The 21,932-nt window shown below is 39.8% G+C and overlaps 3 protein-coding genes across 4 annotated transcripts; all 3 read right to left on the bottom strand.

Moving 5' to 3' along the window:
• Positions 1–987: 987 nt before the first annotated feature.
• LOC111236292 (lysozyme g-like) lies at positions 988–8,874 on the bottom strand. 2 transcript variants are annotated; one of them, XM_022764970.1, is made up of 5 exons: positions 8,615–8,870; positions 7,709–7,786; positions 7,345–7,541; positions 7,094–7,244; positions 988–1,223 (listed from the first exon to the last, which is right to left on the bottom strand). In XM_022764970.1, the coding sequence occupies exons 1-5, from the start codon at positions 8,616–8,618 to the stop codon at positions 1,087–1,089; spliced, it is 567 nt and encodes a 188-aa protein (XP_022620691.1). In that variant the 5' UTR covers positions 8,619–8,870; the 3' UTR covers positions 988–1,086. The 2 variants fall into 2 exon arrangements, with proteins under 2 accessions (XP_022620691.1, XP_022620692.1); XM_022764971.1 differs by lacking the exon at positions 988–1,223 and adding an exon at positions 6,758–6,999 and having other exon boundaries at positions 8,615–8,874.
• A 2,552-nt stretch (positions 8,875–11,426) lies between these two features.
• On the bottom strand, positions 11,427–14,417 carry LOC111236364 (lysozyme g-like). Its single transcript, XM_022765070.1, has 6 exons — positions 14,142–14,417; positions 12,840–12,878; positions 12,649–12,726; positions 12,324–12,538; positions 12,077–12,227; positions 11,427–11,998 (listed from the first exon to the last, which is right to left on the bottom strand). The coding sequence occupies exons 1-6, from the start codon at positions 14,392–14,394 to the stop codon at positions 11,862–11,864; spliced, it is 873 nt and encodes a 290-aa protein (XP_022620791.1). The 5' UTR covers positions 14,395–14,417; the 3' UTR covers positions 11,427–11,861.
• Positions 14,418–16,177: 1,760 nt separating this feature from the next.
• Positions 16,178–20,832, bottom strand: LOC111236363 (N-acetylmuramoyl-L-alanine amidase-like). The gene is made up of 5 exons (XM_022765069.1): positions 20,539–20,832; positions 19,133–19,993; positions 17,698–17,908; positions 16,922–17,260; positions 16,178–16,244 (listed from the first exon to the last, which is right to left on the bottom strand). The coding sequence occupies exons 1-4, from the start codon at positions 20,621–20,623 to the stop codon at positions 16,957–16,959; spliced, it is 1,461 nt and encodes a 486-aa protein (XP_022620790.1). The 5' UTR covers positions 20,624–20,832; the 3' UTR covers positions 16,178–16,244; positions 16,922–16,956.
• Between the last annotated feature and the right edge of the window lie 1,100 nt (positions 20,833–21,932).

Here is a 21,932-nt window from a genome sequence, read left to right as displayed (position 1 = left end):
TTTCTAGTCTTTCTTCAGTGCTTGAGATAACAACATTTCCAACAAGCAGTTAACAGAAAGACTGTTTAATGCTGCCGTACACAGATGTAAACAACAGAATCAAGAAGGAAACAAGATGACGCAGGTCATGACCAAATATGAAGTTTAAGAGAGCAGCGTTGTTTAGAAATATTGCACTCTTTACAAATATTGTTTCATATAGGATTTTTTTGTTTTGTTGTTCCGGCTTTGGGCTTGGAGAGCAAATATTTTTAACAGAAACTGTGTTAGGAAGGCGTAATGAAAGACGCTACCGAGGTTGCATTGTAGGAAATGTATGATCCAGAGTTTGTTTGCTTTTTTTGGTCATTCTTTCGTTGATATATCTCTTGCTAGACCCCTCAATCTATGGAACTACAATACTAAATCGCTAGATAATAAGCTTAGTTTGATATTTCTGATTTTAAAGAATCGTTCTGCAACTGAAACAGAAAGCTGGTTTCACCAAAACTGAAATTAAGTCTCTTGGAGTCATAAACTTTCCTACAGCCTAAGTCTTGTGCAATTTCATTTTCTGTTTGTTTATCCAGTGCAGGGTCATGGCCATCTATGTTGTACTTGTATATTAGACTATTTTTATTGTGTTTATTGTGTTTTCATTGTGTAAAGAAGAACACAAGTAGACAAAGATCTTTATGCATGACACAAAAAACAAAATGTAAAATTATAGCTAATATATGCGATATGATACAATTATCAATGAGAAAAGAACCCCTACCAACAGAGAAAAAGAAAGCAGATATGAATCAAATCAAATCAAATCAAAATAAAGGCATTTGAAGCAAACTGCTAGAATTAATGTGGTGCATCATCAGTATCAACTCAAATTATCCAAATCCAGAATCTGCCTCAACAGCAGAGCAGTTTACTATACAGTGCTACAATGAATATCATTCTTCTGCAAATTATCACAGTGAGAGTTTACACTGAGCCAAATACACAGACATATCATTTGTTGTTTCCCATTATGTTTATTTTGCCAAATTTGACACGAAACATGAATTACACAGTGTTGCATTCATCAAAAGACTCTTGTTGTGGACAGTTTCAGTTGTCAAAACCATTGTTGTTGTACCACTGAGCTCTGGCAACAACATCATTGGCGTAGTCTCCACCTGTTGTCCTTTCATCAACGTTTTTGGATCTGACATTTCCATCCCCCATATTGTAGGCTGCTATCCCTCCTGCAGAGACGAATAGAAATGAGAACAAAGCCAAACAAAGTGTGCAGAAAATTGATGCATGTACAAGTCGACTGAGTCAGTAAAACAAACCTTTCAGCTGCTCCTCTCTGCTCCAGTTTGGAAATTTATTACGGATCTTGCCAATAAAATCAACCAAGATCCCAGTTGCTTGGCGGAGGTGATCTAAACTGTCCCATTCACCTTCAGGTTTGTGGTTACCTCCATCCGGATTAACATCAACCTACAGGAATGGGAATGAAATAGGATGAACACTCCTGTCATTGTATTGCGATGTGAGGTTCTACTAAGAAGATGTGAGTAAAACACTAGTAGTTGTTACAACCTGCATCAGTCCAAAAGCGTTCCACATGTTTCTCTTTGGGTTCCAGTCTCCCCAGCCATTATTCTCTTTAATTTGTTTTCCAGCCCTAGACTCTCTGGAGATGATGGCAGCAATGAGAGCTGGATGGATGCAACATTCCTCTGCTACTGTGTAGATTATTGACCTGTAGTCTTCCATTTCGTCTTTGTCAGTCTTTGCCATGGTGTTTGATGCCCTCACACCTTTCAGAGAGAGAGAAATCCAACAGAAAACAGGATCATTACATCAGTGCAACAAATGCATGTGTTTGCCTGTCTGTGCACGGATATAGAAACTATGGCATTAAGTTAATCTCAAAACTCTATCTGCATACACATGACACGAGCACAGAGAACAGCATCCGAGAGCTGAAAACCATTCTCTTGAGGGAACATTTCTGCTTCGCATGCACAACTGTGGTTGCGTGTGCAACACCTCAACACCAGGTGGCAACCTCCGGGGGTGAAAAATTAAGCCAACACATAAGTGCCAAAAAGTGCACTTCCTCGAATGGGCTGGCTATAAGTGAGTCGATCCCCAAAGACTCCCATGTTAAGTACTTAACTTGTACAGCCTGGTACAGAAAACAGTTTTGGTCTTTAAAGATAATTTCCCACTTCGTACAGGGGGTGAATTTTTATATAACTCGCCCATTGAAGTTTATTAAGGCTTAAAGTTCTGTATAATTGAGGGTGTGGCCGCTTTGAGTGACAGGTGGGTGAGCATAAGCTCGCCACAAACAGACGTGCACCAAAGTGTCGACTCAGTTAGGCGGGGTCAGGCACTGCCTAGATTACGATGGCAGAGCAGCCCACTTCAAAACCAAAGTCTATGAGTGACGTCACAGATGCTACATCCATCTTTATACAGCCTATAGAGTGCCGCAGGGATGACATATATTTTTGTAGGCCAGCCACAGTTAGTTTTATCTAAAGCTCCAGTGGTTTCATGTGACATATTTCAAGGCTGACAAGGCTGAAAGTTAAAAATAGTTTGCAAGAGCACAACACAACAAGGCTGTAGAGGTGGTCCAGTAGATCGGTTAGACCACCAAAGTCTAATCAGTTCATCCTTGAGTCCAAGTGACGATGCCAAATTTGAAGAAGTTCCTTTGAGGTAGTCACTGAGATATCGTGTCCACGAGAATGGGACAGACAACCCGAAAACAATATGCGGCTCTGGCTGCTGCCAGCATTCCCGCAGCAGTCCACACTCGCTCACTCGCCAAGTTTGACTTTTGAGACTTTGGAGGCAAATACAGTGGCTGAGGTCTCTGCTCCTTTAAGGAAAAGTGTACTGCAGATTTTTTTGGCAAACCACCAGCTAAAGAGAGCACAAATGAAACTTTCAGCCGTGCATTTACACCATCTTGGTTTTCTAAATGTAAGTGGCTTCATTACATGGCGGAGTGTGGTCAGGTTGTGTGTTTCGCTTGCCTGAAGAGGCAGCAGAGGGAAACCGGTTGATTTGATGCCTCTTCACTTCCCAAGGAGTCAGACCCAGGACGTCCTGATAACCACATGTGGATTAATATAACTACTAGAGCACATTGTCTGCACCTTTGGGTAAGTTATTTGGTTTAAGCTGCCACCGAGCAATATTCAGCTGTCAATTACTTTTAACATCACACTGATATAACTTTGTTGAAAAATTGTGCAGATTTGGATATGTTCTTGTGTGCCGTGCACAATGGCCTTTTTGACTTGTGTATTGCGATGTTATGCTATTATTGTGAGCTATTGTGCAATAGCATTACTGAGTCCTTTTTTATAGACCTGGCTGCTGTTGTTGTTACTGCTGCTGCTTTTGTGGTGTGTGTGTGTGTGTGTGTGTGTGTGTGTGTGTGTGTGTGTGTGTAGTAGAAGTATTGTTGTAGGCCTGTGTTGTATTTGTATATAGGTTGTATGGGTTGGGGTAAAATGCTTCTCCCACTACAGCACCCCCAATTTAAAACATCCTCCCACAGCCCTGCGTGGTAGATGCTGCAGTCACTTTATGGCATGTGGAAATGAGCATTTTATGTGTTGTACTGTCCCTTTAAAAGTTATTGAAATTGGTAAAAAATGACTGGAGTGGTCATAATCCAGGGCACAGAGCAGGTAAAATAATGCAGAGTCATAAAGAAAATTGCAGATTATTCTATATTTTATATTTAACCCATATGAACAAGGGTATTAGACAGAGCAAACATCAACATAACGGGAACAATACTATAGTGTTGCCTGCAAATGTAATGCCTGATTAAGATATAAACTGCAAACATTTCTTTTCATATCTACTTAAACGGCAATTGAAACACTGTAGATGCAGGTGATTACGTGATCACTTTTTCTATAACATGTGAGAGCGGCTCCTGTGCGCCACTTCTGCAATGTTTACCTGAGTATCCCAGGTTGTCCTGCTGCGCAGTTTTCTTTGAAGCTCCAGTAGTTTCAACGTTCATGATGTTTCCATAAGTAGAAGAAGTAGAAGAAGAAGAGGAAAAGAAAGAACCTACAAATGATGGGTTTATTAGATTATTTTTCTTCGACAAGCCTGCACATTGACACTAGCACAAAGATCCCAGGAGGATCTGAAACAGTTAGTCATGTCAAATGCATCCTAACACATCAGCCACAGTAATATATGTGCGGATATTAACTCACCCATGACTCCCGGTTTCCACGTATGGTTGCTCTCTTGAAACAGGAATGTGAGAACTTCGCCCCTCGGTGCCTGTTTGTAGCTTTCGATACCGGCAATATAATATAATTACGCCCACTTCTAGTTGCGTCATGCACCAGTTGCAGAAAGCGCTAAACGTCCACAGTTCACATCTGAGTCGAATGCAGCCAGGGCCAACTACCACCGTTTGTTTATCTTGCTGCTGCTCTATTTTTCGCCTGCAAAGGGCAGACTTTTCCCATGCGTGCTGGGTGAGAGAACCTGTTAAGAGAAAACAGGGCATTTACAAGAAACACTGCAGCTGTATGTCATTCATTTGTTCTGCCTAATGTGACAGGCTGTAAACCAGGGACAGCAGTGAAGGCAGCTTGCAGAAAGCATGCTGTGCATGACTTGTGCAAGTCTTTAATTAGGAAACTCCTTCTCATTTGCAGAATGTTGGAGATTTAGAAATAATAATGCACACAATTTTTCATCTGTTCATTTTTATTCTTTGATGGACATTACTGAGCTCACATTTTGCATTATTTATAGTCATTTTATTCACTTTCAATATGAGTTCATCTTTAACTTAATTTTGTTTTACTTTATTTTTAATTCTCAGTATTGTGATGTGTTATGATGATGCAGTCTAAAGAACATGGAGAAATGGAGAATTCATGGGAGGGACAATGAAACTCTAACGTCCAGGCTACAGACGACACCTCTGTAAATGCCACTATGAAACTTCAAGATTAAACCTTTGCTCTTTTTCAATGTGCACATCTGCATAACACTTGAGAAAGCACATCAGGTCACATCAGCACGCAGCAGGCCACCACTGTCGATGTTGATTGTCACAATCTAAGTAGCCAACACCTGTATTTTCCTTTACAACTAAAATCTGTCTGATGTTAGAGTCGTTAGAATCAACGTCTTCCTGACTTTGCATTGAAGTACGGTGCCAGCTGGGAACCCTTTTCCATTTTAGGAAAGTGGAGATTTGGAAATAATGATGCACACACTGTCAGTATGAGTTACATTTTATTAGTGTTGAACTTGGGATTTTTTGAACTTCACACCAAAGAAGAGATACCTTAAACTTTCATTTTCAGTATTGTGGTTTGTTACAATCATGCACTGTCTGAAGTTCAGCATTGCTGATTGCATATGGAGAATGTGGAACTTAAAGATTAAACCTTTGCTCTTTTTCAGTGGGTACAGCTATATAACACTTGACATATCACATCAGGTCACGTTTTAGGTCAGAGGAAAACGGATTATAATTAGTACCAGAACCTTTTTACTGCAGATCTGTGCGTTAAGTCTTTGAGCATGTCGATTGAAGTCGCTTAATCATATCCCTCAAACTGGATGTGAATATTCTTGGAGGTTATTTGGCAATGCTAATGAAGATATTGCTGGAAAAAGTATTGTCCAGGATTGTTCCACTTTCTATTTTTGCATCATGTTATCACACATAATCAAACAATACTGTCATCCTACAAACTCCATCATCATCGAGCTTATTCAGTCATTTAGCATCAACATTATTTATAGTCATTTTATTCACTTTCAATATGAGTTAATTTTCACTTTCATTTTGTTTTACTTTATCTTTAATTCTCAGTATTGTGATGTGTTATGATGATGCAGTCTAAAGAACATGGAGAAATGGAGAATTCATGGGAGGGACAATGAAACTCTAACGTCCAGGCTACAGACGACACCTCTGTAAATGCCACTGTGAAACTTCAAGATTAAAACTTTGCTCTTTTTCAATGGGCACATCTGCATAACACTTGAGAAAGCACATCAGGTCACTTTTTACTGCAGATCAGAGTGCTGTATTAGTCTGTGTAAACATATACCCTCCATTATTTACAGCCTTTCTTCAGTGAGAAAGCAACATTTCTGACAAGAAGTTAACAGGAAGACTGCTGTATGCAGTTGTAAACAAAAGTAAACAAATTAAAGAACAAGAAGGGAAATAAGATGCCAGGATGTTGGTGGCTTGGTAGGGGTGATCCTCACTGTCCCATGAGCCTTTTGGTGGTCATGAACTAAAAGTGTTGGACAAACTGAATTTTTGACCTGAATGTGGTGCTGAAAAAAATATGAAGGTTCACCAAAGTTACTACATTTCATTCTGAAGGAGACATGAAGACGTGCACCAAATTACACGTCAATCTATCCACTAGTTGACCGTCCTCCCCAGAGCCACTCCATTAACATGGCTGAAAACCAAATGCACCTTAAAGGGGCCAAAGATTCAACATTCAAGAGTCAAGCAGCCTCAGGAAATGAACAACAGAACAGTTTATAGCTGCTCCCTGACTGCATTTCTTCACAGAGAGGGCGAGCGAAGGCAGACGTTAGATGCAGTCTTAATTATTTTCTCTAATGTTTCATGGCTCTTGCAGCCAAACAAAACTTGGAAGCATTGGTGAACTTGAGTCTACTGTGTACTGCAAGTTATCAAAGTGAGATTTCACACTGAGCCAAACACACAGATATATCATATGAGATTTTGTATTGTGTTTATTTAATTTCTCTTTGACATGAGACGCATATTACAGCGATTCATTGAACATTATCAGGAGATTCTTTATAATACTCTTGTTGTGGACAGTTTCAGTTGTCAAAAGCCATTTCTTCTGTACCACTGAGCTCTGGCAACAACATCATTGGAGTAGTCTCCACCTGTTGTCCTTTCATCTACATTTTTGGATGTGACGTTTCCATCCCCCATATTGTAGGCTGCTATCCCTCCTGCAGAGACGAATAGAAATGAGAACAAAACCAAACAAAGTGTGAAGAAAATTGATGCATGTACAAGTCGTCTGATCCAATAAAAAAAACAAACCTTTCAGCTGCTCCTCTCTGCTCCAGTTTGGAAATTTATTACAGATCTTGTCAATAAAATAAACCAAGATCCCAGTGGCTTGGCGGATGTGTTCTTCACTGTCCCATTCACCCTGTCGAGTGTGTCTACCTCCAGTGCTAGTTATATCAACCTACAAATGAGAATAAAATAGGATGAACACTCCTGTTATTGTATTGTAATGTGAGGCTCTATTAAGAAGATGCAAGTAAAACACTAGTAGTTGTTACAACCTGCATCAGTCCCCAGGCTCTACCCGAGTCTCCCCAGCCTCCGTCCAGTGCGTTTCCAGCCCTGGACTCTCTGGAGATGATGCCAGCAATGAGAGCTGGATCGATTCCAGTGTCATTTCCCACTCTGTGGATCTTTGACTTGTACCTTCCCATTCTGCCTCTGTCAGTCTCTGCCATGGTGTTTGATGCCTCTACACCTTTCAGAGAGAAATCCAACAGAAAACAGGATCATATCATCAGTGCAACAAATGCATGCATGTCAGTGTATAGATATAGAAACACTGTAGAGACAGATGGTTAGATGATTATTTTTGCTACAATATTTGATCACTCAGCTCCTGTGTTTCTCTGCTGCGGTGTTTACCTGAGTATCCCAGCCTGTCCTGCTGAGCAGTTTGCCATGAAGCTCCAGTAGCTTGAACCTTCATGATGTCTGCATAACCTACAATTGTTCAGTACAGTTTAGTACAGATTATTTTTCTTCTACATACACAGACATATTAGCGCCAACCATGAGGGCCTGAGAGGACTTTAGAGTTACATGTACAACACATCCTTACAAACAAGTGAGGAGTAATGTGGGTACAGATAGTAGCTACAAAAATACAAACTCTAAGAAAATGTTCAAATCAGGTGGAAAAAACCAGATGCCATCGAGGCTTTTTTTCACAGTCATAGTGAGTTTAAAAGTATGAAAAATTTCATGCTGAAGTGGTAAGACACTATTCTTCCTGCCACAAGTTCAATGGGCACATCTGCATAACACTTGAGAAAGCACATCAGGTCACTTTTTACTGCAGATCAGAGTGCTGTATTAGTCTGTGTAAACATATACCCTCCATTATTTACAGCCTTTCTTCAGTGAGAAAGCAACATTTCTGACAAGAAGTTAACAGGATGACTGTTGTATGCAGTCGTAAAACAAAAGTAAACAAATTAAAGAACAAGAAGGGAAACAAGATGCCAGGATGTTGGTGGCTTGGTAGAGGTGATCCTCACTGTCCCATGAGCCTTTTGGTGGTCATGAACTAAAAGTGTTGGACAAACTGAATTTTTGACCTGAATGTGGTGCTGAAGGAAAATATAAAGGCTGACTTGTGCAACTCCCCCAGCAGGCACGCAGCAGGCCACCACTGTCGATGTTGATTGTCACAATCTAAGTAGCCAACACCTGTATTTTCCTTTCCAACTAAAATCTGTCTAACACTATTCTTCCTGCCACAAGTACATTCAATGAAGATCAAGGTAAATCATCAGAAAAACAACTCACCCATTGTTCCTGTTTCCTCGTCTGATAGTCCTCTTCAAACTGGAATGGGAGAGCTGTGACTCTGTGCTCCTCTGTCCTCTCTTTGGCGTGAACACACAGAGAAGCTATATTTATACAGTTACTGTACTTTCAGTTTCACTACGATGTCCTTATCTTGCTTCTGATCTGTTCTTCACCTGCAGGAGGCTTTTTTTAAGCAGCCCTGCTGAATAGGTCAGCTGATTTAAAAGAAACAGCTTTCACTGACTGGAACAGAAACAAGACTCTTTGTGTCAGAAAAACTACAGCCCTATGTCATTTCCTTTATCTGCTCAGTCAGCAGCCAGGCAGAGCAGTAAATCAGCTTTCAGAAAGCATGTTGCATGACTTGTGCAACTCCCCCAGCAGGCATGCAGCAGGCCACCACTGTCGATGTTGATTGTCACAATCTAAGTAGCCAACACCTGTATTTTCCTTTACAACTAAAATCTGTCTGATGTTAGAGTCGTTAGAATCAACGTCTTCCTGACTTTGCATTGAAGTACGGTGCCAGCTGGGAACCCTTTTCCATTTTAGGAAAGTGGAGATTTGGAAATAATGATGCACACACTGTCAGTATGAGTTACATTTTATTAGTGTTGAACTTGGGATTTTTTGAACTTCACACCAAAGAAGAGATACCTTAAACTTTCATTTTCAGTATTGTGGTGTGTTATAAAGATGCACTGTCTGAAGTTCAGCATTGCTGATTGCATATGGAGAATGTGGAACTTAAAGATTAAACCTTTGCTCTTTTTCAGTGGGTACAGCTATATAACACTTGACATATCACATCAGGTCACGTTTTAGGTCAGAGGAAAACGGATTATAATTAGTACCAGAACCTTTTCATTTAGCATCAACATTATTTAAAGTAATTTTATTAACTTTGAATGAGTTCATTTTCACTTTCATTTTGTTTTACTTTATCTGTCATTTTCAGTAGAGTGATGTGTTATGATGATACAGTCTAAAGAACATGGAGAAATGGAGAATTCCTGTGAATGATAGTGAGACTTTAATGCCCAGACTACACAAAGTATCGTTGTAAATGCCACCATTAATCTTCAAGATTAAACCTTTGCTCTTTTTCAGCAGGCACAGCTGTGCAACACTGGAGAAATCACATCAGATCACTTTTTACTGCAGATCAGAGTGCTATAATACATCCCCCATTATTTCAAATTTTTTATCGCTTGAGAGTGTTTGTTTTCCTCTAGTCAAGATTTTGACAAGTTTCCACAGATACTAAATATGTCAGGCTGAATGTGTACAATGATGCACATTAGAATATTTCTTTGACACAACGGTGTTTCCTTATTTAAAAAATTAAAAAATAAAACATGGAGTCTTACATTTAAATATAACATGCATTTGAAGATGACATTTTTTTATTAATCCAACTTCTTATACTACTCATTTTTGAGTGACAAGAGGCATCTGGCTATTTCTGAGCTTGACTTTGGAGAGCTCAGCTTCAGTTCAGAGCAGTCAATTTGGACTTCAACCAAGGAGGTAACATGACTCTTATCTCATGGAAGTGGCATTGTCCAGTATTTTTTTCTCTGCGTGATTATTGAACTCTTGACATTTCAGACAATGATTCATTAGGTCAGCTTACTAGAATTAGCTGACTAACAGCAAAGGTGTCGTTTCCAGCCTCTTCATTAAACAGTTCTGTAAATAAGACACAGTATCCTTAGATTCAACTGAAGCCAGCAAAAACAGCCAGTAAAGTTAAGTTTATTAAAGTTACTCGCCAATTGTAATGTGAAGAAGTCTCTAACTTATATTTATTTGTGCAACTACAGAGCTGACTGTACAACTGCAAGGGGGAAAGGCTGGAAAATTTTCAAAAGGGAGTGGGGACCTGGGATTAAGTCCTCAAGTCTCTCTCTCTGTCAGCAGATGGAGAAGTGAGGTGTGTCAGTGTGTTATTCCCCTGATTAAAATCAGTAAACACATTTTATTGTGTAGTCCATTGCAGTAATGTCTGTCTTTCTCATTTAGTTATATAAAAATGGAAAAAGTCTGTTCATTTAAACTGTGCGATTTAGTTGTATTAGCCGAGTATTGCTGTTTTGCTGTTCCTAAATGCCATAAGTTTTCCTTGTAGCACACTAAAGCTGAAATGTATCTTTGTTGTCAAAGACAGATATTTAACCAGAGCAAGATGATACCGTGTGCTACGACTTGATATGTTAACATAATGAGGCTCATGCAGACCCACAGTTGTACACCCAATGCAGCGTGTGTTTATCCCAGATGTCATAGACCTTTCCAAAAGTTCAGAAGTTTGTTGTTTCATATTCTTATATTTTACCAGTGACATTGTGTTGTTCAATTTTTTTATTGTTTGTTTGTTTTACAGACATTTGTCACTGGGGATTGAGGATACCAGCCACACTCTCCTATCAAGTCTCACCTCTCTCCCTCTTCCTGCTCTCTCTCTACCAGCCTCCTCCTACTGGAACACTGTTCTTGATGCTATTTTAATTCAGCACAAGGTTGTGCTCATGAGTTCAGTAAAGTCTGTCATCAAGGATTTTATTGGAGACATTTGATTATGCAGTACTTTATAAGTTTTGTGATGCAACTGCTTGAGGACATGTTATAAATTAGAGTAAAATTTTATTAAATGTGTATTCTCTTGGTTTACCTTTTTTAATTTGTAATTTATAGGAATTAAATTCAAAAGTAGTAGATTGTAAAGAAACAGTAACATGCTGGTATATATATAAATTACAGTAAAACATATACTGTAATCCAAAATACAGTAATATACTGTTAAAATAAATTACAGTGTAAAACTGTAAAATAACAGTAAAATGCTGCATCCAGTCAAATTCTTTACAGTGTACTGTATGATACTGTCACACAGGTGCTTTGTCAGTGACAGGGCTCGAGGAAATGAGCTAAAAAAGACACTGTTTATAGTTCAGAGAAATATCAAAATAATACAGTGAGACTAGTCTGTACATTTATGGGTACACTGCAAACAAGAACTGTAAATACATTATTATACATTATTCATCATATTTTGTTTATTATATGAGCATATTTAATGGTGCCAGTTTGCAAAAAAATCAACAAAGATAAGCTCAAAACAGGAGGAATGTTGAAGCCCACAGTGGAGATGAATTGAATCCCTATATCTTATGTTTGGACATATTGCTTTCATTACAGATAAGGTTTCAGATTTTTAGGACATTGTGGTGGCTTCAGGATTTTAAAAGCAACCGTTGGATTTGTACCACTGAGCCCTTGCAACAACATCATTAGAGTAGTCTCCATTTGAGGTTTTGGAGTCCACATCTCCATCAGGGCCAATGTTCCCATCTCCTGCGTTGTAGGCTGCTATCCCTCCTGCACAGACAAATACAAGTGAGAACAAAGCGTGAAAGGAGTTGTGTCATGAAACTTTAGCAGTTGAGTAAAACAAACCTTTCAGCTGCTGCTCCTTGCTCCACCCACGAAATTTATGCTTCACGCGTATGATGAAATAAATCAGGATGTCGGTGGCTTGGCAGAGGTGTTCCTCACTGTCCCATTCGCCTTTTGGAGTGTGTCCACCTCCATTCGGACTGACATCAATCTATGGAAATATTGCAGTTCAGATGGAAATCACTTCTACTGTAGTGTAACATGAGGACACTATTGAGAGGGAGTGAGTAAAACAGTTTATTATAACCTGCATCAGCCCAAAGGTATTATATTTTTTTCTCTTTTCGTCGTAGCAGCCCCAGCCTCCCGACAGCCACTTTCCAGCCCTGCAGCATCTAGAGATGATGGCAGCGATGAGCGCTGCGTCAACTCCTTTCTGACGAGCTACGTTTTTGATGATGGATTTGTAGTTGTTCATTTCGACCAGATCAGTCTCAGCCATGGCGTACGACGCCTCCTTACCTTTTGAAAGTAAGGAAAGGAGTATGACTTCAATGCAGCTTTCTCCTTATCAATCTCCTGATATAGTTACACTATGGGTGTAGATAAGTGTGTTTGTACTGCAGGTTTACCTGCGAAATCCAGGTTGTCCTGCTGAGCTGTTTGCATCGAAGCTCCAGTAGTTTCCACCTTCATGATGTCTCCGTAATCTACAAATGTTCCGTTTATTCCATTATTTTTAATCAACACACCTGCACATCAACATGAGCTCTTAGCACGAGGACCTGAAGGTGTTTCACATCATCCAAAAACACTCACTTACTGGAAACAGATGTCAGTGATCCTTCACCTATGTCCTTGGCTGGAAGTAAAGACATCATGTTGAATAGCACTGAAATAATTCTATTAATATTGTTATGAGCAGTAATAAGCAACAAGTACACCGTATGTAATGAAAGTAAAAATAAAAATAAAATAAAATGAAAGTAAAAGTAACTGACAAAGGATAAGAAACAGCTGAGGTTAGAACCATTTTGTTCTCGGCTCAGTTATTACATGATAAAACTGTTGTGAAATATCATGCATGACTCTGAAACTAAGTCTCTTGGAGTCATAAACTTTCCTACAGTTCATGTCAGCGATCCATCCATCCAATTTCCTCTGTTTGTTTATCCTGTGCAGGGTAATCTATGCTGTCTGTTTTTTTTTGGACTAGTTTTTATTGTGTTTTAAACAAGCAGAACACAGTGAACACAGTTCTTTATGTGTGACACAAAACAAAATGTAATATTATGATATATGTGATAGGATTCAAAGGAACCCATACCAACAGAGAAAAAGAAGCCAGAAATGAATGAAATGAAAACACATCTAGATAAACATGTAATTATTGTATTATATCTTTACACTGGACATTGATGGCCCTTGCTGATAAACAAATTGGTTTGCCTGTAGAGGGTTTGTCCCCAAGATTGGGAAGAAGTAAACAGATAAATAATCATAAAGTTGAACATGAATGTGGAAAAATATGGAAAATGTGTTTTTAACAGTGGTAAATCCACTTGACGTCTGTCTTAGGGAGACTTGGTAAAAGAAAAAAACAGAACATCTGACAAATATGAACTTAATAACTGCAAATGTTAAAGAAACTTGAGAATTCAGTAAAAACATTTCATCCAAAATATCTTGTCCTCCTCATGAATATACAACTAGAGATTGATACTAAGATGGTTCATTGTGGAGTTCTGTTCTGAGAAGCATGCTGGCCAATGAACACGTCTTAACTAACTTGATAAGTGGTCAGATGTCTTCACAACGTTTTCAGGTCAGTGTTTTGAATATTTGCGAGCATATGTAAGTCAGGATTAAAAGATAACCTACTTTACTTTGCATCTGATATGATTTTTCCACAAAAACTCTCAATACCTGATTAAAAATTCTAATATATATATATATATGTGTCAAAGTCTTGCTGCCGCAGAAGTGCGCACTTTCACCTTAAATAAAAACTCCGCACTAACATTCATCCTGTGCAGTTATGCTCAAACATCCAACAAGTCAAGAAACAGTGTGGAGGGGGACTGAAAATATGAATGACATGTGAATGAAGGGCAAATAAACCCACCGAAGTTCTCTTTCTCAGCGTTGCAGCCGATCTCGCCCAGCGCCTCCAGAACCACCTCCACAACACCGGACTCTGTGAAAGTTGAGATCAGAACACCTGCAAACTCCACACGACTTTTGCCTTCCACGTCGTAGCGTCTGACCTTCGGCTTCTTCTGGCGGTCCAGGATCGCGTTGAAGAACATCTCGAAGTGCATGCTGCTCAAATCCCGCAGCATGTCAACGAGAGCGCGATTAACGGTCTTGGTAGACATGTCTGACTCCACACTTCACTGTGTTGCTCTCCTCTCAACTGCTCTCCTCTCAACTGTTTTTTTGGATGGGCTGTGCCTTAGACTGTGACGGCGCTGAGAAGGACTGTGGGCAGAACAGTTCACATAAGAAACTCACTGTAACAGAATGTAACGGAAGGAGAGAATCTAACTGACTCAAGGAGGGGGAACAAGGGAAACTGAATTTCCTTGCTGATTTCCCCAGTGGAACTTTGTGATTAGCTTAAATCTTGACTTGTAGTGCAGCAGATGAGCTTGTACATGGAAGGTATTGTGCATTTTATTACTAAACCCGAAACGTTTTCCACTGCTTCTATAAACCATGAAGTTTATTTTCAAACCTGGAGGTATTTCAGATGTGACCTCTGGGACAGGGCAGAGCCCCCTGGAGTACTGGGTGTGGTCCAGAACAAACTAGCATGCTAGCTTCTGATTAGGATGTTTGCTAATGTGTTAGCTAGTGATTTAGGTTCATAGAACACACAGCAGAGGTTGTCAGTGTTTTTAACAAGCTATAGCTACCTTAACACCTGGGAGTAATGGGGTCTGCTGTACTGCTGCAATATTTGTGCTCTGAGCAAAATTATATTAAATGGCCATAGCAGCAAACACACATCGTTATGTAATTTTGGCAAAGATTTACATGATTACAATGGAGAAATGATGCTAAAACTGAAAAGATGCAATACTGAGGTCTATGACCTCTCAAGGTGACCAGAGGTCAGATATAAATTGCCCCCATGTCTGAATTAAAACCTTGGGGTATGTATATTAAATGCTGAAACTTTCATGCTTTAGTCATAAAATGCACAACTGTTTTGTCTATCTGCCCCACAGTCAGTTAGAAACATTTTTCCAAAGCTAAAATGTTAGGGGAGACAGGTGCCATGACTTTTGGTGCAGACATGTGTGACAGTTGATTTTATATGATTTTATATGATTTTTAAAAAAACATGATGTCAACATGATGATATGATCAGTGCTAAAGATGGTAGCGTCACCATGTGGTTAGAAAACACCTAAAAATATTTTGGCTAATATCTTAGAAACCATGAGGTGTAGAAAAATTCCAGTGTCAATGGGTTCAGTGGGTGATGCAGAAGAGACTGATATACGCCAGGCCCAAAAAAATCCCGCCATTTTGACATTTTTTGACTCCCTATCTAACATCTTTGACCCAAGTTTCACCAAACTTGGCACATATCATGGTTAGATGACCCAGAGCAATGCTCTCATGTTTGATTTGACAAATCATTTAGCGTTTTTCCATGATTAACTAACAAACGTTTGGGGGTGTGGTAGAATCAGTTCAACCTGCTGTAACTCCTGAATGCTTCATCTAATTCCAACTAAATTTGGCTCAACAGATCGAGACTATGAATGGGACTGCTGAGTTTCATGCAATGCCCCCACTAGGGCTATGGTAATAAAAAAAAATATTGCTTCATACAAATCACTATTCTCAGATCTTGATGGCTAAAAAAACATTATCTTTAATTTGATAATATATCGCTGAAGAATTCAGCCTCTTTGCCATGTTGTTGCTGCACATGCACCATACATATGTTATTGTGTGTGTAATTTTTTCAGACAAAGTTAATGTGGTGGTAAATCATTTGCTGCTCACTTTGAATCAACATCAAAATTGTAAAATGTTTGTCAAATGCAGGAGAACATCTGTTTGTGCTTGTTTCAGTTGTACGAGATGTATCTGGCAATGAATCCTGTTGATAGAAGAAGTGATGAAAATGAACAAGACAGGTAATAGAAACAATCGTATTTATTACAGTTGGCCAGCCTCTTTATTGTTCTGTTTTTGAGGAATCCATTTCCTGTGAAATCGTAAGGGGAGAAAGAAGATAATTGTGAAACAAGATTGTGAAGAAGTGCTCTTTTGTTTTTTTTGTTGTTGTTGTTGTTTTTTGTTTTTGTTGTTTTTTGTGGGGGGGGGGCGGGGGGGGGGGTTGGTCCTGCCTACTTGGAACTGGGAACAAATTTCTTCTTACCCCTATAGGGAAATGAAATTAATATTTACATCCATTAATTCATACATCCCTGAAAATGTATACATTGATAAATTAAAAGGTTCTTAAAAACCCAGAGTTAGTAGAATTAGTTAGTCATCTTTGTTGGCCTAAAAACATTATGTCAACTAAGTTTTCATACTGTGGAGATCTGCCTAAAAAAGGTGAATAAACTCCAGATATTAAAAAGCTGGATAGTCCAGATGGTTCGTCCTACATGACTTCCTGACTGAGGATCTTTGGACCTCTGATGTGCACTGGATCTAAACTCATTTTAGTCCAAAGGTCCTTTCAGGCCAAAAAACCTGAATAAGCTCTAAAGTGGCTGAGTCTAACTATTAAACCCTTAGTGCCCCACATGTGAGGAGACCAGAAAGATCCATTTGGCTGACCAGATTTTAATTAATCCTGCAGAGAGTCTGGAGGACTAACTCAAGATCCATTTCATAAGGTGAAACTACTTAAAAAAATAAAACTTATCATACCATGAAGAACCATTAACGGCGTTTAAGAATCCCTGTCATTCCCTGAAGTGTTCCCAGCTTCTTATTTCTGAAAAGAAGGCATCTCCAGGGCAGGAGGTGTAGTTCACCACCTGTCTGTGGCCATGGAGGGTGAAGTTTGAAGCCAGTCCTCCTCCATCTACTGCACATTGCACTAGACGATGGCGCAACAGGTCCATTGCATGGCGAGACGGCAGGGTGGCAGTGTAGTTACCAATGATAGACACGCCATACCCAATGTCATTGTGCCCCCTGGTGTGAGTGCCGAGGTGGTTCCAACCTCTGCCCTCATAGATGTAGCCGTCAGAGCCGACCACAAAGCTGAGGGCATAAAGATACCAAAGTACATGAATGCAATGTACAGCAAGCTTAATAAAGGTTATGCCGAAAATTGGAGGGTGGTGTTAAGAGACAAATAGTGCAAATAGTCAGAATTAATGGCAAATAAATTTTAAAGATTTCAACAATATGTGCTTCTGAGCATTAAAGACAATAAATCAGCAGCATTCTTACGAACAGTTCTTCTAACATTAACTGGTAATAGTTTGAGATTTTGGAAGATTTGCTCTCTTGCTGAATTAGATCAGATTCAGGATAACTGTTTCCCCCAGTTTTTATGCTAAGCTAGTCTAAATTCCCCCTTTCTCCATGTCCATTCTCAATGCAGTGACATGATCAATCTTCTCATCTTAATTCACAGCAAGAAAACAGACAAATGTATATCCCAAAGTAAGACTATTCCTTTAAATGCCAGTTACCTGTATCCTATGTCACCCCAACGACGGTCTTCCTGGTGGAAACGCTGCATGGCTCTCATGTCGCTAGAGCACTTTGGGAAGGACAAACAGGGCGAGGATGGCTCATAGGTGTGGTGAACATACAGAAATTTGAGGGGCAGAGACAGCGGGATAGGTGTACCCTGGTAGGCCTTTGCCCCCCACTGACAGCGAGGGATGATTTGAGGGCAGTCTGAAGAGAGGAGGAGAGAGGATGCAGGTTAGGATACTGAGACCACTACAGATTTTGTGATGTCACAGTCAACCAGTCACGACTAGAGGTCTCGAGCCATACATTGCCTAGACTGATATATCAGCCATTATTACAGTGTTCCTCCACAGCATGGTGCTGGCCCTACTCAAGTCGACTCGACTCTACTCGCTTTTGGTACCTGGTATTTTTTCTTTTTCCACTGCAGATATAGCACCTCCTCAATGAAGGAGTGAGCAAGACAAACACATCTGAAGGTACGCTAACCTGGTAGCTAACGTTAGCATATGTGTTTAGGCTCAAAGTCACTTTGTACAAATAGTCAATTGATGATGATGATGATGATGATGATGATGATGATGATGATGATGATGATGATGATGATGATGATATGACAGTGATATGACAGTGAGTCTCTCTGACCAATCATTAGTCTGCAGAATTTTCATGTCATCTTTCCACATCGCCTCAGCACACTTGCCTCGACGGAGGTGAAAATTTATCTGACTTGCAATTACAATACATTTAAGTTGCAGACCATAAAAACAAAACAAAGAGTTCAAAGATGCTAAACTGCTGTCAAATTGAGAGGAACTGCAGACTCAGGTGAAGATTCTCTGTGTGACTATTCTCAATATCAATTAATCTACAAGTTAATCAATAACAAATAGTGCAGCAGTAAAGAGAAACTTAATGCCCCTTGAAAACCTGTTTTTGCTGACCTCCAGTGGTTTAACTTCTCACTTTGCTGCAGTGATGTAGAAGCATACTCCTGGGTGTGTCAGTACACCCTGATATCACTTTTTCTTCCTGTTGTGAACTTACTTTTTAAGGGATCCTTATAAAAAATGTTTGTTTATGTAATGTAGAAAAAAAGGACAAAAAACACTGGCTAATTTATTGCTATCTGATTTTTTAAACTCTAAGCTTGATATTGTATCTATAGACTACAGAAAATGGCAATACAGTCCTATATAATAAAAAAAGACTATTTTACACAGGGTTCTTTAATTAATCGATTAGTTGAGTGACATAGAATTATTCAGCAATAATTTTGATTACTGAATTACTGTTTGAGTCAAAAAGATTTAAAGATTTTTTTTAAATCCACTGGCTCCTGGTTTTCAAATGTGGATATAACTTGTTTTTTCACAATTTGCTAACCATGGTGCAGCGCTACCTTTTTTTGATCACTTCATAGCTCACCCCAGTACTTGTGCACGAATGCCCGCAATCCATCCTTCACCGCCTTCCCCACTCCAGTGTCCATAGCAATCCATTCTGTCCTCTCCAACTTCCAGACCAATGCTAGTGTCTCCATCACCTGGCTGTGAAGATCAAGTGGCTCCAGAATGGATCTAGAGAGCTCCCTTCGCTTTGGACTAATATGGCTGGTCACAGCATCAAGACCCTGCCCCTCATGCAAAGTAAAACTATAGTATCCTTTCAAAATCTCACTGAGGGCCTGTAGCTGCGCAGATCCACTTAGGTTGCTGAGGTCCGTGCCCAGTATAGCTCCATCCATGCCCCCATTAATCACAGCATCAGTGGCCAGAGTGGCAGGCCGAGACAGCTTGAACATCTTAGGGTGGTCCACACTGTCCCAGCACCCGTTAGGCCCCAGGCGATGAGATGGCGTGAAGTCCTGGAGGCTGAGGAAGGACAGGCCCAGCGTCCTGCCTAAGGTGAGAGGGAAGATTCCCGCAGCTGGCGTCCCCTCCATCTTTGCTTTCAGTCCTAGCTCGATTCCTAGCAGTAAAGGCGCAAGAGCTACCGTGGTGCCATCTGGAGCGAGAATCACCCCTCTTTCCTCTCCATTGTCTGTCACAATGTGGTGGATAGCCTTGTCAAAAAAGCTGAAGGACGAGGCATTGAGAATGGCTGTCTCTAGGACCTCAGCATCAGTGAGATTATATGATGCACCCAAGAAATGGATTGTCATCGCATCATCATGGCCGGCAGTCCTGCGCAGGGCCCTGAGCAGAGCCAGCGGGGACAGATCACGGTTGGAGTCTTCAACCTGCCGCACAGCTCGGATGAAGCTGTCCATGTTACGCAGGTGGACACCTGATAACAACACAAATGAGGATAAAAAGAAGTGAAGGAAGAGTGCATTCATAAAGCAGTGAATGAACTGTTGGACTGTGGCTCTTCCTGGAAGGCATGTAAAAGCCATTTTAGAAGAAACATCAGCTTGAATCGCTGTGTGAATTACAACAAGAAAAAAAAAGGGTTAGGCAGGGGACAATTTGTTTCACAATTAATAACTAAAAGAGGAAAGCACCAGGACTATTCATACAGCGATAGTTATACAATTTTCATACAAATACATTGAGAAGTATTTGATATTCATCTTTAAAAGTTATTTGTTTGTTGATTTATATTCAAAAAATTCTATATTTGCATAATTATAAGATAGTGAGCACTCTGAAAACCTGCAGTTTCTTCACGTTCTTAGTGAATCACAATATGAAAGGTTGCCTAGACAGAAAATATTCCTTACCAGCAGACCAAAAGAAAACTATTTGCATAATGAAGAATTTAACTGATAATAATCATAATGTTGTCAACAAAACACAAACGTTTACATATTTTTGAATAGATGAACTTACCTGTCGGCCTGCTACTGACCGGAAAGAAGCAGAATAAACCCAGAACAAAAATCGATAGTCCAGACAAAGTCATGTTCCTAGTCATCTCCTAATTGTTGCCTCCAAAAAAAAAGTTAGTTTCTGCTAAAAAGAGGACCCAGAGTTGGGCTTACCCACCACAAAATGAAAAAAACCTAAACACTGAGGAATGAAGGAATCTCTACAATAATCCTTAACATGCAGGCTTTACAAAAATGTAAACTGAGTAGCACAGTTGTGCTCCCTACAACTTCTGAGATGAATTTGTGTGGGTGTATTTGTGTAGGTGTACGTGCATGACTGCAGTGTTGTGACCCAATAGGGGAGAGTACTCTTTGTACACTGATGGCTCCAAATATTGATTTAGCCTACAGTACCTTAAAGTGTGTCACAAGCAAAACAAAGTCTGGGCCGCCTTGCAAGGTTTTTTTTTTTTTTTTACAAATCCATGCTTTTTCCAAAATTTTATTGTATTATATTATCACTCTTTCCTTAGTTGTTAAAAAGCCTTGTACAGAATCATAATGCAGTATGTCATTCGTTAAAGAATTGAAGTGAAAGACAAACCAGATTCGTGGTAAATGTTTACCATCTCATGTGATGTGTGCATCTGTTTGTGTGCTCACCAATGTCAGGAAAACTTTTTAGTCACCGCAGGATGATGACGAGGAGGTTTCCGCCCCCATGACGGATATTTGAAATTAATATTTTCAGCCTTCAGTTTCTGATTGATCTCAGAAGTGATCTGAGATCAAAAGGGGGACTGAAGGGATATGTTATTTCTGCTACTGTATGCATTGTATGATTAAAAGGGTGAATCAGCCTTAAACTATATGAACTATGTGAACATTGTAACATTGTCTGCCGTTTGAGATTGCAGAATGACGTACAAGGACAGAGAGGACGAGAAAGTACGATGATAACATGCTTAGATAGCAGGATGTGCAGTTAAGATGCTGGGTTCGGTCGGGCTGTGCGAGAAGAAGGGGAGTGATATTGTTATACAAAGAATGTGAGAATGTGTATAAGAGTGAGTGACTGAAACGAGGGAGGGCTGCACTCTGCTTAGACAGGCGAGAGGAGAGCAGTGTGAGTCCAGAGCTCTGTAAGCAATCTCAAACTTCTATGCTTGGCTATACTTTTAATAAATTAGACGTGTTGAACTTTAAATCTGTGTCCTGCATACTTCATCAAACGAACACGCGAGTCCGGTTTTGCTGCGAAATAATAGTGGACTCAACACTAATGATAAGTAGTGATAAGCTATATGTGAACTTTAAATGCAGGTAATTACAGACTAACAGTATTGTTCTGACATGAGAGGGATTTTGTTATTCGAGGTGTTGATAAACCATGAAGCTGGCCTACATAATCAT

This window comes from Seriola dumerili, unplaced genomic scaffold (assembly GCF_002260705.1).
Source record: "Seriola dumerili isolate Sdu_G_001 unplaced genomic scaffold, Sdu_1.0 BDQW01000621.1, whole genome shotgun sequence".
Lineage (NCBI taxonomy): Eukaryota > Metazoa > Chordata > Actinopteri > Carangiformes > Carangidae > Seriola > Seriola dumerili.
This window is presented reverse-complemented; position numbering and strand designations above follow the sequence as displayed.